At 45.5% G+C, this 17,725-nt stretch overlaps 1 protein-coding gene across 2 annotated transcripts in view; it reads left to right on the plus strand.

Moving 5' to 3' along the window:
* Window positions 1-9,561, plus strand: part of hace1 (HECT domain and ankyrin repeat containing E3 ubiquitin protein ligase 1) — a 28,212-nt gene extending 18,651 nt beyond the window's left edge. For both annotated transcript variants that reach the window (XM_056285732.1, XM_056285734.1), the window contains 13 exons: window positions 473-792; window positions 1,567-1,635; window positions 1,832-1,919; window positions 3,812-3,923; window positions 4,060-4,157; window positions 4,842-4,929; window positions 5,142-5,291; window positions 5,434-5,630; window positions 6,080-6,211; window positions 6,823-6,921; window positions 7,407-7,477; window positions 7,604-7,717; window positions 8,186-9,561. In XM_056285732.1, coding sequence (XP_056141707.1) covers window positions 473-792; window positions 1,567-1,635; window positions 1,832-1,919; window positions 3,812-3,923; window positions 4,060-4,157; window positions 4,842-4,929; window positions 5,142-5,291; window positions 5,434-5,630; window positions 6,080-6,211; window positions 6,823-6,921; window positions 7,407-7,477; window positions 7,604-7,717; window positions 8,186-8,288 — 1,641 coding nt within the window. In that variant the 3' untranslated portion in view covers window positions 8,289-9,561. The remainder of the gene's footprint in view (window positions 1-472; window positions 793-1,566; window positions 1,636-1,831; window positions 1,920-3,811; window positions 3,924-4,059; window positions 4,158-4,841; window positions 4,930-5,141; window positions 5,292-5,433; window positions 5,631-6,079; window positions 6,212-6,822; window positions 6,922-7,406; window positions 7,478-7,603; window positions 7,718-8,185) is intronic.
* Window positions 9,562-17,725: the final 8,164 nt, after the last annotated feature.

Raw genomic sequence — 17,725 nt, forward strand, 5'->3', positions numbered from 1 at the left:
GGAGTTAATCATAAACCTGGACAGGCAGCTATATCATGTTGTTATCTGGGGAATAGACTCTGTGTTGTCTGAGCTTAAAATCATTCTCGGTTATCTCAGTTACATTTTTATTTGTTTAAAATAAATAAAAATGTGAAGCTGCTAAATTTCAAGTTGCATTGGACAAAATTCCAATCACTTAGGCCATTATGATTTGCTTGATGATAATTAAAGCCATTTGAAAATGATTACTGTTATCAACTCCGTTTTGGGGATGTGTAGAGAGAGCCCATCTCCGTGGGGGTGTGATTGTGTGATAGCATGGTTTGCATGGTTAGCTCTTTCCGAGAGACTGTTTTATCTGTGCCAATACAGCTGCTGAACAAAGACATTTCCCCATCACATTTACCTCTCAGTGGATCAGTCCCCTTCTTTTCTGTCTCTCTCTTACCCTCTCTCTCTCTCTTCCCTGATCTTTTCTTCCTCCTCCCAGCCTTTGGAGCTTCTTTGGCACTCTCTGGATGAGTGGCTGGTATTGATCTCCACCGAGCTGGACAGAAACAGAAGAAACCCCACCTCCTCGGGCAGCGAGATCGCTTCCCTCCTCCTCAAACAGCGGGAGGCTGACCCATCCATCTCCACGGGGTCACCCTTCCCCTCAGCGATGTTACCCTCCTCGCTGGGCCCTCAGGTTGTCATGGAAACATCAGATGTGTGTGCCGATGGGGAGGATGTCATCTCCATGACAGCCAATCGGCTCAGCGCAGTGATCCAGGCCTTTTACATGTGCTGCTCCTGTCAAATGCCGCAAGGGTGAGCATCCATCCTCACCTCTTACCTTTTAAACACTTTAATCTCCAACCTGTAAAGACAGGGGAATGTAAAATTAAGAAGCACCATCAAGAGATGGGGTGCGTTAATGTATAAGTATACATAGAGGTTCAATCAAAAATGCAGCCCATTTTAGCTCTCCTAGGTTTGTCAAATAGATATCAAGTCTTTTTATGTGCAGTAAGGAATTATTTGATTTTCTTTTGTATTATACAGCACTCATCAAAGCATGCAGGAGATACTGGGCAAGTTTTGTGCCTATTATTTTCTAATTTCTGAGTGTTTTAATATCATTCTTCCAGTTGGTTTCCATTGTGACCACCCTTGGGTCATTTACCTCCTCCTATCTACCTTAGGTTTGTTAAGTTATTAATGTCTCTCCATTCGATCCTCCAAGCTCCCTCTGCCCCATTAGCCAGAGCCATAAAAACATAAAGATAGGTCATTAAGAGCTCCTATAGCAACACTAAATAGAACTGAGTTGCTGAAGTTGGACTTCTCTTGATTTTTTTTAAGTTATTTTTGTTCTTTCCCATTCCATTGGCATTGCATAAGCAATTGTTTTCCAGTTCACGGCAAACAGCCTTGAGTTTAGAAATTGTGTTGGTTTAGAGATGAATCAGTAGTCTCCATTTTCATCAGAGTGCAGATTCAGCAGCAGAGCTTTAGTTATTTTCCACCTCCTTCTATAGCCCTCTTCTTTCCTGTCTCACCCAGTCTTCCTCTGTCTCCATTTTCCCCTCTTTCCTCATCTAGAATGACATCCCCTCGCTTCATTGAGTTTGTCTGCAAGCATGACGAGGTACTCAAATGTTTTGTTACCAGGTGAGTCAATATGGCGCTGTGCCAGGTACCACCCCCCTCACATAGTACTCAAGACTCAGTATTGATCCAGCTACTCCCTTCCTCTCAATTTGTACTCTCTATGCCATTTCCTCTCCCCTTTTCTCCCTTTATTCTCTTTGTGTCCATCCTTTCCTCTCTCTTTGGTTCTGTCTGTCTGTCTTCCTCCCGCTCTCAGGAATCCAAAGATTATCTTTAATCATTTCCACTTCCTTCTGGAATGTCCGGAGTTGATGTCACGCTTCATGCACATCATTAAAGGACAGGTGAGGTTTGTGATTGACTTAATCTTTTCGGATGTCAGTTTTCTGGTTTTTGGCAAAGGGAGCGATACGGGAAGTGGACAGTGAACTCAGAACCAGGAAGCACAGACTCAGTCCCTGGAGGAAACCAGAGTGTCATTGTTTTTTCCCAAACCCCTTTTTACGGAAAAGACTTGACCTTGGGAAATTTCTCACAGTACGTCACATACACAGTTTCTGAGGCTGTACAATGTGTGCAGTAATGTACACCACTTTTCAGATCTCGTGTGTATTAGTAGGTTTCATTTTAGCCGTTTAAGTTCTAAACATGATGCAACAGCAATCTTCAGACTGCTTCCGGTGTAGGAAGATGGCTGCGTGAATTCACATTTACAGCAGCCTCACCCAGTGCTGGTGTCAGAAGATGGCGGCGCGAATTCACATTTGCGGCGGCCTCACCCAGTACCGTCCATGCAGTGTTTTTGTACATGTCTGCATCTAAGTTTTGTCTTCATTTGATGGCTGGGAGTGTTGGTGCTGGATCGGCTGGGAGAGCAAGATAGGCTAAGCTAACTGCTAGCCCATGCAGACCGGCAGTTCCTATAACATTGAGGGTGGTGTGGCAGTGGCCTCACCTGGCGTTGACTGTGGTGTTTTTGATGTCGTCATGAGGAGTGCAGAGAGGTGTGTCGAGGGTGTGTGGCTGGGCGAGCTGGTGCTGGATTGGCAGGGAGAGCTTGGTGTGCTTTGTCCAGTGGGCCTGGGGACCATGGCCCCTGCCTGGAGCTGCACTTGAGGAGGAAATGCCGAGGGTGGTCTGACAGGACATGGAAGCGGGGTGGGCTAAACTAACTGCTAATCCATGCAGACCGGCCATTCCGACATTTATCTTGGCTGGCATTCATTCTCTTAGACAGTGATTTTTTTGTTTAGTTTGGATATATGTGTTAGTTTGGATATATGTGTTCTTGTAGTTTTTGGATGTGTGTTGTGTTTGTGTTGTACTGCTGTGGGCTGGGGGAAACAGTATTTTGTTTCATTTCATGTACGCAAGTGCATGAAGTGAAATGACAAATGAAGTGTTCCTGAGTGTTTCTGATTTCATAGCCTCACAATTTGATGAGTTGTTGGAGCCTCTCTCTCTCTCTGTGTCTCTCTCTCTCTGTGTCTCTCTCTCTCTGTGTCTCTCTCTCTCTGTGTCTCTCTCTCTCTCTCTCTCTCTCTCTCTCTCTCTCTCTCTCTCTCTCTCTCTCTCTCTCTCTCTCTCTCTCTCTCTCTCTCTCTCTCTCTCTCTCTCTCTCTCTCTCTCTCTCTCTCTCTCTCTCTCTCTCTCTCTCTCTGTCTTCCGGGACTGCATGGAAAGTGACTTTGAAATGAAATGTGTCTCCACAGTGGGGATCATTTAACTGTGTTCTACCGCCGTCGCATTGGCACAAGTTCCGTTTATATGGTTTCATAAATTTTAAGTGCTTCTCCAAGTTGTACGGCATTCAGGCACTCTTCAGTGTTAATATTTGAGCTGCCGCGTGCGAGCCTCGTTACCCATGGATTAGGGCCCACCTGGGAGCAGGCTGTGTTTTAATTACAGACTTTAACCTGGCGAATTTGATTCCATCTCCTGATTCCTCTCTCGGTATGCCCCACAGCCCTGGGGGAACCCCCCCCCCCCGCTCCATCGTTCCTCCCTCTATCTCGGCTGCTCAGAGAACAAAGGCATACATTATGCAAATAGACCCCAGCCTCATCTCTGCATTACAGACTAGTAGTTCAACAGTGGAGACTTTGGAGCCATCAGCTGAGACTAAAAAAACCACTGACTATGAGTGGAGAGTAGAGCGAAGGATGAGGGTAGGGGATGGGTGTTGGTGTATTTAGTTTTCAAGAGTGCTGAGGAAGTGTTGTTTTCTTCTTTGCAGCCCTTCAAGGACCGCTGCGAGTGGTTCTATGAGCATCTGTTAGCTGGGCAGCCAGATTCAGACATGGTCCATCGGCCGGTTAACGAGAACGACATTCTGCTTATCCACAGAGGTACCTACTGCAACGTTGTCCAGTCTTTCCTCCACCTTTGTTTTTTTGTGTTTTGTTTTTTTGTTGCCCTTTTAGTGTGTTATACAGCATAAACAATGTTATTTTTTTCTGTTTCTATTTTGGGTTTTGTCAATAGACTCCATATTCTGGAGTAGCTGTGAAATGGTCTCCAATTCCACCAATGAGAAACTCAAACAGGGCATTGCTGTCCGGTTCCATGGCGAGGAAGGGATGGTGGGTGTCACCTTCATATAATTAAGGAGTCCACGTCCGGGTGGCATGGCAGTCTATTCCGTTGCCTACCGACATGGGGATTACCGGTTCAAATCCCTGTGTTACCTCCAGCTTGGTCGGGCGTCCCTACAGACACAATTGGCCGTGTCTGCAGTTGGGAAGTCGGATGTGGGTGTGTGTCCTGGGCACTGCACTAGCACCTTCTCTGGTCGGTTGGGGCGCCTGTTCAAGGGGGAGGGGGAACTGGGGAGAATAGCGTGATCCTCCCATGCGCTACATCCCCCTGGTGAAACTCCTCACTGTCAGGTGAAAAGAAGCGGCTCGCGACTCCACATGTATAGGAGGAGGCATGTAGTAGTCTGAAGCCCTTTCTGGATCGGCAGAGGGGGTGGAGCAGAGACCGGGACGGCTCGGAAGAGTGGGGTAATTGGCCAAGTACAATTGGGGAAAAAAAAAAAGAAAATTAAGGGGCCCAAGTGGTGAAGCTGCTGGAACCCTATAGTTATGTTACATTTGCTTTCAGTTAACACTTTTCTACTGCCCACTTGTATGATAGCAGCTGTTCGATCAGCAAATAATCCAGTTCTGTGTTGTTTTGTGGTGATGTGGTGCTCTATGCTGTAAAAGGTCATTGTAGTCCATTAAGGTATACAACAACTCTTGAACGTTAATTTTGTGTTGCAGGGCCAGGGTGTTGTTAGGGAGTGGTTTGACATCCTGTCCAATGAGATCATAAATCCAGACTACGCTCTCTTTACACAGTCAGCTGATGGTATGGTCACATTATCGCACAATATTTGTATGTTAACATATGATTCTGATTCGTATCATATCTGATTTGTGCAACACGTTTTATGCTCAATTTTACCGTTATGGTTTGGTGTCAATTGATGCAAAGAAGACAACAATACTAGCATGCAGTGTTGCTACACTTGGAGGAGGGTACTTACTGTATCTGCATATTTCTTTGTAATCACTGTGTAGGTACCACATTTCAGCCAAACAGTAACTCTTCAGTGAATCCAGATCATCTGAATTACTTCAGATTTGCGGGACAGATCCTGGGTCTGGCACTGTACCACCGTCAGCTGGTTAACATCTACTTCACCCGCTCCTTCTACAAACACATATTAGGTTGTCGGCGTTTTTCTGTCAACAATTTAAGCTGTTTTTTTGTTCTAACTTTTATGGTATAGTAAGTATGCATGTATAGGTGTGCTTGTAATCTAAAATATATTGTGTAAGTTTATTTGGATGTGTCTGTTGTGTTTTCAAGGGATCCCTGTCAACTACCAGGATGTGTCGTCCATCGATCCTGAATATGCTAAAAACCTCCAGTGGATCCTGGACAATGACATCAGTGACCTGGGTCTGGAGCTGACGTTTTCTGTGGAGACAGATGTGTTTGGGGCCATGGAGGAAGTGCCTCTAAAACCTGGGGGCACCAGCATCCTGGTCACTCAGGACAACAAGGTCAGTCCAGGATCAGTTTTATTGCAATACATCCTGAAGGTGAATGAAACATAAGCTGCCAGTTGTCAATATAATGTAAGGAGTTGTGTTGTGTTTGAGACACAGCTATCAAATGACAAAAAAAAAACAAAAACGTAATGGTTGCCCATGGTGTTTCTTGTTAAGAGGCCTTCTCCAGTGAATTCATGAAAAGTTCGGCTTTAATGAAGGATTGATCTCTCTTGAATGAGTGAGAGGCAGAACTAGAGCATGTAGTACTGCAACTTCCCTTCAGATGGCAGTGTCTCACAAGGTAGAGAATGTTAACTTTGTCTAACTGGGCTTCAATGCCCAAACTCTACGTGGGAAGGTTACCAATGGATGACACCCTCACACACACCCCAGCCCATCCCCCAAGTCTCTATCAATATTTCTGTTATACTTTGATCTCTTCTGGTCTGATCTTTCAGGCGGAGTATGTGCAGCTGGTGACAGAGCTGAGAATGACACGAGCCATCCAGCCTCAAATAAATGCCTTTCTGCATGGATTTCACACCTTCATCCCCCCCTCACTCATCCAGCTTTTTGATGAATACGAATTGGTTAGTTTCCTCCTCACCTCTGTTGTCCTCCCCTTACCTCTCCCTCTCTCTCTCTCCTCCTTGTATCCTCTAAACCCTGCTCGTCTTCTCCGTTTGTATTCCCCCGTCCCCTCCCTGCCTGTCTGCCTGGTTGGGTGATTTGGGGATTGATTAGCCATGTCTGGCCAGAGGTGTCACCAGGATGTCTGGGTCACCTTGAAGCCCCTCCCCTTTCTCTGGCTCCACGAGATGGATTTTTTTCTGTGTGTGTCGGCAGATTCCCGTTGCCTGTCCTTACTTGTGCCTGGATCAATAGGGTGTCGGGACGATTATCCCTCCCCGTGTTTATTGGACATGCCTCGGTCATGCAGTCATTGCGTGTCTGTTGACAACTCTCAGAAGAGTAGAGATATGAGTAGGATGTGTTTTGTGTCACAACAATGTTGTGATCTTCCGATTTTGAAGAGATAACCGATTCCATTTTCTTTTTTTCCTCTGTGAAAGTGTATAATATATTTACCTAGTTTCCTGTTACCCTATGTGTTGTGTTATTCTTTTTCTGCTTTTTTTTTTCTTGCTCAGTGAAAGAAGCAATAGGCCTGTATTAACTTGCATGTTGTGTGTTTGTGCAGGAGTTACTCCTCTCAGGGATGCCGGAGATTGATGTGCAGGACTGGAACAGAAACACAGAGTACACCAGTGGCTATGACCTTCATGAACCAGTCATTCAGGTGTGGCCATCTTTTACAGGGGTTGGTTTAATATGCTTTAACTACTTAGAGAAAGCAGGGCTGCACTTCTTTCATTGCTATTAATGTATTTACCTGTTAGGGTTGTATAAGTGCCTGGCGAAGTGAACTTGTTTAAAGAGTTAAAAAAAAAATCCATCAGTTTTTTATATGTTCACATGAAGGAGAACTTCTTTTTCCTAAATTGGCCATGTGAGGATGACTGAAAGATTTTTTGGATTTATTTGTATTTTTTTGGATTACAAAAAATGTTTTTCCATGCAGATAATGAAAAAAAAACATTGCCGATTGCAGTGCGGTAGTGTGGGTTGTCCTCTGATAATTATAGTTATTTAAGTCCCAAATAATCTTCCAAAGTTAACCAAAACCAAATTATCTGACATTGAAGGTGGATACCAGTAGCACTGATAACACTACACTCTGTGATTGTCGTCTTTCAATGCATTTTCTCTCCTATTGCCTCGTAGTGGTTCTGGGAAGTTGTGAAGAGTCTTACTCAGGAAGAGCGGGTGCTGCTGCTACAGTTTGTCACTGGAAGGTTCGACCACTCTGTTGACGACAGTCTTAAATAAGGGCATCAGTAGCTACTGTAAATCCCTCACACATTTATTCGGTTACTCACACCGGTGAGTCTTACCTCTCCATCCACATCCCTCTCTCTCAGCTCCAGGGTCCCTCACGGTGGCTTCGCTTACCTGATGGGTGGAAGTGGCCTACAGAAATTTACAATAGCTGCGGTGCCATACACATCCAACTTACTGCCTACCTCCAGCACCTGGTGAGGAACACACGCTATCTCTTGCTCACATACTGGGTCATCTTGTTCCCAAACATTTGGAGAGTAATCCTTGAAAGAGTGGTATATGCAGGGAAATTTAAAAAAATAAAATAAAAAAATAAAGACAGTAGAGATAGAGAGCACTAGAGGGCAGTGTGTTGCTTCTGTGTGCATCTAGTGTGGAATTGTGTTATTCTCGTCCCCTGATGTTTTAGTTGTGTGGCAAGTTTGAAAAGATCAAGACTTTGCATGGTGAAATGAGCGACAGGTAATTTTTATCACCACAGGTCTTTCTTTAGGTAGCTATGAGACTACTGCGGAAATCACCACTCCTCACAGCAGCTCAATTATAGCCATAATAACACCGTATTAACCTGCCATCACTAGTGCCTCTTTCCGTGTTGACCATGTCCTTCAACTGTTGCCACCCCAACCTACCCATCCCCATGTTCCCACTATTCCTCATAGCATCAACATGCTGAAGCTCCCAGAATACCCTAGCGAGGAAGTCCTGAGAGACCGCCTGCTGGTAGCGCTGCATTGTGGGAGCTACGGGTACACCATGGCGTGACGTCAACACTTAATGCTGCACAGCACAGTTCCTTGATGGGGCCCAGACGCATCCCTGGGGAATCACTTACTCAGTACAGGGAACACATGCCAACACTCCTCCACATTGCTTCTCCCCTACCGATAAGGCATCGCTTTTGCTGGTGAAACATATGGACAGTCAAGGGAAACATAAATTGTTAAAGCCGCACTGTGGAGGCACGGCTAGATGGAAGAGAAAGGTGCAAGGCTGCATAGTGAGCCTGCCCTCTGAACCCTCTCCCTGAACTGCCAAAACAGGTTACCATGGCCTCTTCTGCTTCTGATCGGTGGTCCAACAAGAGTATAAGGTCTGCAAAACCAAGCCAATCTGCTAGCATATGTATGATAAAAGGTGTGTGCGTGCGTGTGAGAGTGTGTGTTGCAGAGGGAGTTTGTGTCAGCACAAATGAATCTGTATGAAATCATGTACAGTATGTACATTTATAAGACTATGTACTCACATATTCATAAACTAAGTGAAAACGGGTGCATTGCTTGCACTGGTACGTGTGTTGTCTGAAAATGGAAAAAAAAAAGAGCCCAAATACGTTAATCTAGATGTTGGACATATGGCTGTTTTACATTTGTCTACATAGCGGCCTTGACACAGGCATTCTGTGTAGCATGCATGTCTAATGTGGTTTACTTTGTGGGATCCCCTGGCCTGTCTTTCTCTATTTTGTTTCATATTTAAATTGATTTGTCTCCCGTCCTCAGTAGCCGTGTTTCTTTGTAATTGGTCTTGAGTAGCAGTCCTTTCTGGTGTTTGTGTTCCTCTGACACCTGTGTTGCTGTTGTCCATGTTGTCCATGTGAAGTAAGTCTTTCAGGGCTGGAGAGCAACACGGCGTACCTACATGACAACTGCTCGGTCGGCAGTGCCAAAAAAAAAAATCCTAGCTGGAATCCTTTCGATCACTGTTTCTTTTTCTTTCCTTTGAAAATTGTTTGCTAAAAAGGGACAGGGATCATTTCATGTCATGAATGTATCCAAGCGAATGCTACCTTAATCTTTGACTGAACTGACCCCTTTCCTTAAGAGATGGGAATGTAAATGATCATCCATTTTTTGTGTTATTTTGTCAGTATTGTTTTGGATGTATTACCTGTTTTTTTTTTTGCTTTTGTAATCACGGTTATTGAAAACAGAGCCTTTATAGATATTTCTGCAAATGTCTTTGATATCAAATTATGAATTTTAGCATAAATATCATCAGTTGTGCTTAAAAATTGTATTTAGTAAAACAGTTTTTTGGAAAATCTGCAGTCAGTCAGTAATGTTACCCAATTAGCTGGCGTGAATATGTGCATGTGAGAGTCATCATACAATTGCATGGGAGTGATGTGTGACGCTTAAAGCCACTGGGGCGTCCGGGTAGCGTAGTGGTCTATTCTGTTGCCTAAAAACACAGGGATCAAATTCCCGTGTTACCACCGGCTTGGTTGGGTGTCCCTACAGACACAATTGGCTGTCTGCAGGTGGGGAGACGGATGTAGGTATGTGTCCTGTTCGTTGCACTAGCGCCTCCTCTGGTCGGTCAGGGAACCTGTTCGGGGGGTGGCTTGGGGGGAATAGCGTGATCCTCCCATGCGCTATGTCCCCCTGGTGAAACTCCTTACTGTCAGATGAAAAGAAGCGGCTGGCGACTCCACGTGTATCGGAGGAGACATGTGGTAGTCTGCAACCCTCCACGGATCGGCAGAGGGGGTGGAGCAGCGACCAGAACAGCTCGTAAGAGTGGGGTAATTGGCCAAGTACAACTGGGGAGAAAAAGGGAGGGGGGAGCCACTCTGTATGTGATGAAGGATAGAGGCACATGTGCAGTCCTGTGCTGTACATATCAGAAGAAAGCTGCATTTCTGATTGGATGGACAATATGTGGGCTCAGCATGCACCGTGTAGGGTCAACAGTTCAGAACGGCATTTCCACTGGTGCTAAACTGCTCCTCGCCAGCCTCCGCCAACTCTTAACATCTGCTTCAACGCTGTCCTAACAACCCCTCCACCTTATTCATCATAACACAGTACCTGGTCCCCATGGCAACCCTTCTTCCTCAACAATAGTGGACAGCACTGTGCTTTAGATACAGGAGACTTGCCATGGCAACAAATTCTATTCCAACACCAGAGGTCTGATTTTTCAGTGGCCAGTGCATTTAAAATTCTTACCTCTGTCCTGCAGGCAAGTCCAGAGGGAAGACAAAATAGACTACATATGGACAGATGCAAGCCCCAGACTGTGTGATCTATAGTTTAGTGGTGGATTAGTGTCTTCTTTGCAACCAGCCAAATCTCTGCCACAGCTTGAGAGATTCCTATCCTGTTATAATGCACTCATGTATGTCCTTACCATATTAAAAAAAAATGCTGTCTTTAATCGCCAACTGCCAACCATTCCCATCTGCTCATCTCTAACAGTTCTCTTCTGTATCCTGCAGAAGTGAACTCCCGAAATGAGTCACGCCTGGCCTTTGAACCCCGGTTCTTGATCTGTAGGCTGAGGTTTTTTTCATCCTGATTGGACTGTGTCCTCAAGACAGAGATGGATCCACTTCTGTGGCTTTCGCTGCAGAGTTATTACCTCTGCATTCACACACACAGTGATTACATCTGTTCAACCACTCTGTTACACACAGGAACACACTTTGGCTGCTGCACTCCTGCTACAACACTCTTTCATTCTGCAATAGCTTGTTCTGTGTCTCATCTCCCTCCCTCATAGTCTCTGTCTATCTCTTTGCATCCCTCTCTTCCCTCACACGCATACACACACACACACTCACTATTCATCACACAAGCTCAGTCACACAAAAGACAATCATAGCACACACATCCCCCATGCTTTTGAGTGGTACAATGCAACGGAGCTGAAAATGTGGTGAGACTCGGGTCTGTTTTACAATGCAGAGGACTAGAGAGAACTACGTGCACCACAAAAAGTGTTGTCAATGCCTGCGGTTCAGTTATGGGTACCAAACAAAGGTCGTATCTGAAATGAGTCATCATTTAATGCTGCACTAAACGACGAGCCTTAGGATGACGTAACAAGTTCTCATCTGTTACGGTGAGGAACCTGCATCACTCCCTATTTTGAACATTAAGCGGTGTTTTAGTGACTCGAGAATATACTTTGCATATTTTGTCGCTTTGAGTGAGAGTTGGCAGCTCAATCCTCGCTCGGGTAAATGAATGGTTCTTAAGCCTCACCTTGTCCCTTTGCTACCTTTGATTCGATTACGGGTGAAAGACTTGGGGATGCATGCAGTGTGGGGACGCAAAGGGGCTTAGTAAGCATTTAGGAGATGGAGATATGCATTTAGAAAGTCAGTAGGGTTCACGGTTGATCTCCATTTACATGCGGTGATCATGCTCACCTGGTTGACATCAGTTTCTCTTAGGTCTTTTGGGAAGATGGCGGCGCGGGCTCGCGTTTGCAGCAGCCTCCCCCAGTACCGATGATGCAATGTGTTTGTCCACGTCTACGTCTAAGTTTGTGTCATCGTGTGAAGTTTTTATTTTGATCGTCGATTTCGCTTGGCTGGGAGAGCTAGCAGTGGATCGGCTGAGAGAGCTTGGTCTGCTGCGTCCTGTGGGCCCGAAGAGGAAACACCGAGGGCGGTCTGACAGGACACGGAAGCGGGGCAGGCTAAGCTAACTGCTCAGCCCTGCTCGAGAGGAAACACCGAGGCGGTCTGGCGGCGGCCTCGCCTAGCGTCGACTTTGCGGTGTTTTTGTCTGCGTCTGTGTCGTCATGTGGAGTGCGGGGGAGAGTGCTCAGGGTGTCTGGCTGGGAGAGCTGGCGTTGGATCGGCTGGGGGAGCCTGATCTGCCGTATCCGATGGGCCCAGGGACCCCGGCCCTGCCTGGAGCTGTGCCTGAGGAGGAAACACCAAGGGCAGTCTGACGGGATGCGGAGACGGGGCAGGCTAAGCTAATTGCTAGCCCATGCAGACGCAGTGGCGACGGCAGACTATTTTTTTGGCTAAATTACGGTGGGGCTAATCCATACAGTGGCGTGGCTCAAATCAATGTCAGAATTTCAATGTAAGTACATACACAATAGAATAGCACCCCCTCCCAACAGCTAGAAATACCACACATTAGGCGACTATGGGTTAGAGGATTGCATGCTCCCTTTTTCACACGCAAAATTACATCAAGCGCAATAGATGCGGACGGACCCTACTACTACCGAGTTTAGACAATACTATTCATGCTATTTCAACTCATTCATGTTGTCAGGCACATCCGTCCACTGCATGCTGCGCGGCGGCAGCATTTAAAACAAGAACATAACATGTAGTGTATAAACACAAATAATGTGTCACATCAGCCTATCGGAAGTGCTGAACACCAACAGTAAACAACATGTCTGAGAGTTTCATATTTGGCAGCGTAATTGTTCGTATGAGTGATTATAACTTACAAAAAATGTCAGTGGCTCTAGCTAGCAAGCTAATTTATCCGAATGTTTGTCCGTTCTGTTTACAAAAATGATGTCATCACTTTAATGGCGGCATTTGGTCTGTGCCCGTTGATAACACCACTTGGAGATCAAAAATGAGTTTTCCTTCGCATTTGCAAATTGGTCTAGCAATGCCAGGCTAATGTGGAGGTGCTGGGTTGGCTAATCCTGCTTGGTAATTTTCTTGGTTGTTCCATGTTGGGGCTAAAGTGGGGCTAACACAATTCTTGGTGGGGCTGTAGGTGGGGCTGTAGACCTGCAGTTCCGATGTCGGTACTTGATCTACTCGCCCTACCAGATGTGCTCGGGGTCCTGCTACTACAGATGACATCACTGCTTCATGCATTGTGATTGGGTAGGGGCTTGGGTAGGGGCTAGTTGAGTTAAGGGACAGCAGGAAACAGCAGATTAACGTTAGATGTAGCTCGGGCCTTCGGCCCTCACGCGCATTCGCTCGTCCAGGACACCCCCGAGCCTGCGGCCTTGCTCCTTAGACGCAGCTCGGGACTTCGACCCTCGCACCTTTACTAACCAACTCTATGTCAACGTGAATTGTAAAAAAACACACAGCTAAATAATAACACTAGCTAGCACAGGGGTGCCGCCAAGGATTTTGTGCCCCTGGGCTGTCTGTGACTGAGTGCCCTTTATCTGTTTAATGAATCAAATAATTATTTTATTATTTTTCTGACTTCTCTAAACATTAAACCCCTTCTTCCACCTTCATCCCATGCTACCAGCTTGCCCAACAATCCCTCATCAACAGCTTCTCCAATAAGGGACTCATCTTCTTCTTAGTTTGACAAATTTACATATAAAATGCTCTTAACAAAAAGGAATGTGATACCACTGTAACCGGTTATTTTCTTGCCCGGTGCGGCATTCGATACGGGGTGTACTGCACCACAAGGCGACATCACTAACCGCTCGGCTAGAGGGTCAGTCCCGTTAGCTAGGGACTAACGTGTCTTATTAGTAGTTTACACCACCATAGCCCAGTTTGAACTTGTGGGCTCTTTCCTGTGGCTCTCTCCTTCCTGTGGTTCGCGAATCAGAGAAGTCTTCGACAAGATCTGGCCATATGCCATTGGGTAATCGGGTGGGATAAGGGGAAAAACTAGAAATACATTTATTAAAAAAAACAACAACAACTGAGCACTGTTGTGGCGCCCCCTCTGGTCTGGCGCCCCCTCTAGTCTGGCGGCCTCAGAATCTTCATAACATTATACCCATTTACGGCGCCACTGACCTAGCAACATAATCCGTGACGTCATATGTAGTCGAAGGACCCCGAGACGATATTGTACCCGAGCAGAAATGAAACCCACACCGACGGTCATCCTGGCTGGCGTTTGTTCTCTGGACAGTGGAGTTTTTGGACTGTGATGCACTGGTTGTACTGTGTTGTTGGCTGTTTGTGTGTTTTGTTTTGTTTTTGCTTTGTTCTCTCTGTTTTTGTATGTTTTTGGTGGTGTTGTTTTTGGAGGTTTTTGGATATGTGTTCTTGTCCTTTGTGTTAAACTGCTGTGGGCTGGGTTAAACGGATTTTCGTTTCTTTTGTGTACAAATAAGTTGGCCCTGATTGTCATTAACACAGCTGAGGTGTGTATTATAGAAGGAGACAATACAGGCTTATAAATAAAGACACTGAAACATATACAGTAACGTATTTACATAATGTGGGTTTACTCAGGACACGATAAAACTATGGAGAGAAACAGATGTGGCTTTATTCCACAATTACCTCAACCATTTTAAAGTGGATGGGTAGGCGCTACACAGAAATACCCTGCCATGCTTGCACAAAGGTGGTGTTTTCTGCACATGCGCATAGCTGGATTAATCACTACTCCAAACTGCCTTGCCCGCCGAAAGTGCCCCGCCCTCCCCGATGTTGCCCCGCCTCATTGAAGCAGACTGAAGCGCTCACAGATGTTTAGTGGGGTTGGGTGGCAGCCCTAACCTGAGTTGGCACCCTCGTTACAGGAGCTGCTTTCACTCATTTATTCTCCCCAAACTGCGCCAACCAGACGGTTGGGGGGGGGTGTGGTGGGCAGGATGACAGGGGGACAGTTAGACCCGTACAAGGTAATAGGAGAAACGAGGCTCGCCAGAACGTTGCATTGCTTATGGAAATGAATTTTCAGATCTGTCAGTTTGCGTGAATAGCACTTGCCATTCTGTATGTGATATTCACCGTAGTGTCTGCTGCTGGCATCCAAGAGACCTAGTTGTTACTGCTGTTTTAACCTCTTCACAATAAACTCTCTCTCTCTCTCTCTCTCTCTCTCTCTCTCTCTCTCTCTCTCTCTCTCTCTCTCTCTCTCTCTCTCTCTCTCTCTCTCTCTCACACACACACACACACACACACACACACACACACACACAACTTCACCCACGCTCGCTTGCTCCCGCTCCCTCTGCTTGTTTTTCCATCTCTTTTCCACTCGTCCTCCCTCAGTTTTCCCCCATCAGGTTTAGCCACATCAGTTCTGATTCAGGTTGCCATTTTTCATCAGCCTGGCAGGAGATGGTAGATAAACAGGAGATGTTTATCTTTATATTAAGCAAATGTTAACACGTTCTCCCCGCGACCTCTTTATGAAGATGTTTATTCCAAGAGCCTATCAAACAAATGGATTGCGCAGTTAATTTTCCATCATATTGTTCCATCCACAAGGAAGCCCCTGACCTTCATTAATTGATATCTCTAATTACGAAGATAAGACATGGCTGTCCTAAAGACATACGAAGCGTCGGAGACAGCACACTCTTATTTGCCATTTCTGGTGCTATCTCTTTCTTTTTATCCATCCATATTGGTCATTTGGGAGTTTTGGAACATCACTTGGAAGCATTGCACCATAAACTTAGAAAAGAAAGGCCAAAAAAATTCAGTTAGCAGACAGCCCAAGTTATTGTCGAGCACTCGATCCTGAGTTAAATGTTTTTTGGCCACCCACAGTTTTTATGCAGCGCTTCTTGTGATGTCAGCTTTGATGAGGAGGATATTAGGAGAACGTTGGAGGTCAGGGAGGGTCAGTTAATGCCTGTGGTTGCTTTTTTTATGCATCTATCTGCCTTCTCCTCCTTTCTGTGCCTCTGATCTCAGAGGAGAGGTCAGGGTTGTGCTCCGGGTCAGAGTCCTCGTTTTATTCCCTCTCTGCCCCAGAGGTCCATGGAAGGGGCAGCACATCAAAGAGCAGATTAACTACTCCATAATGTGGGGCTGTTGGTCTGAGTAGGTGTGTGTATGTGTGTATATGTGTGTGTTCTCCCACAGGCTGGCCTTGCCTTTCCTCTGCTTCACATTCATGAATACACATCAGTGCCGGACTGAGTCGCAGGGTCAGGGGGCCAAAGCAATAAACGTGTTTCTGCGTTTGAACTCCTTCCACCTCTGTCTGACATTGGCTCTGATGTTGGCAGTCGTGAGCGTGCTCAGTTGGCATTTGCTGCCACGCTCCGCATCTCCCTCTCTCCAGAGCAAGGCTCAGGGATGTCTTTGGCAAGTCTCTGGGCCACTGACATGCCATATTGATCTGACCGCTCCCTCTTCCTAACTTCGTGTCAACAAACCGCACACTAGCTAGACCTTTTGAGGGCTTTCGCTATTGCATTTCTCTGGAAATGTTTTTAAAAGGTTTTTTTTTTCTTCTAATTTTCCCCCAGTGTAATAGGCAACCGACTAGCTTTAATGCGATTGCTGTTTGAATGGATCATTTGTTGATTTTTTTCCCAGGATGTCTGGTCTGCTGTGTTCTCACCACAACATCTTAGGATGCCGATACCTTGCTTTTTCTAGTGACGCTGCACTGGCAGAAGTTGAAATTCTCCCAGTGTAAATCTCAACTTGAGTTGGTTTTCTTTTGGAATTAAGAAGAGGAAAGAGACAGGCTAGGACACAGATTATCATTATCACATGTAAGAAAATGATTGAACCGCCAACCCTGAGATGGATAACTGCAGCATTTACACTTGTTTCCATACAATAAAAAAGATGTATAGAGCTTTCTCCCTCTTCCTTTTCTTGTTTCCCTGAAAGCAATCTGCTTACGGCTGGTGTACACGGGGAGATGTATTGTGCTGTGCTGAGCGGCGATATCTGGCGGAGCTCTTTGATACATGGAGATTATTATAGAGCTCTGATAGATCTTTCCGCTGGCTGTTATCCTTGGCTGTGATGAAACTCCGGATTAAAACATCGACACTCCTCTCCTTACTGAGGCGTCGACCACCCAGAGTCCGTTATTGGGTCCGAATATGAAACTGAACGTGCAAACCAGAGGTTGGTGTAAGTCACAAGCAAGTCTCAAGTCTTAACATTCAAGTCTCAAGCAAGTCCCAAATTAATGTCGTGAGAATCAAACAAGTCAAGTCGAGTCCCTGCTATAAGTCAAGCAAGTCACAAGTCAAGTCCTTGCTCAGGTCAAGCAAGTCACAAGCCAAGTCATTGCTCAGGTCAAGCAAGTCACAAGTCAGGTCATTGCTCAGGTCAAGCAAGTCACAAGTCAAGTCATATGAAATTCTGATGATCTACACCAGTTTCTGCATTTAAAGTTAAAAGACAGTGGTCATGAAAAGTTGAGTTTTATTTTCAACATTAATGAAAACTGTTGCAGCCTGCTTACACCTTATAAATCTTACTGATATTTGACATTATTGTGGCAATCAATAACAAGCTTCCTAAATGAACAACAGTGGAGAGTGGGGCTGTGAAATTATAATATACCCTATAGCTCTAAAAGGAAAACAAGGTGTTTCTCATATGACACTGTCATTGTTTTCCTAATTAAATGTTTCCGTGCACACACACACACACACACACACACACACACACACACACACACACACACACACACACACACACACACACACACAAGTTTTGCGTTGAAGTCAAGCACAACTGAATAGTATATGAAATAAAAACAAGTATGCAAAAACCTAGCACC

The sequence above is a fragment of the Lampris incognitus genome, chromosome 9 (genome assembly GCF_029633865.1).
Source record: "Lampris incognitus isolate fLamInc1 chromosome 9, fLamInc1.hap2, whole genome shotgun sequence".
Classification (NCBI taxonomy): domain Eukaryota; kingdom Metazoa; phylum Chordata; class Actinopteri; order Lampriformes; family Lampridae; genus Lampris; species Lampris incognitus.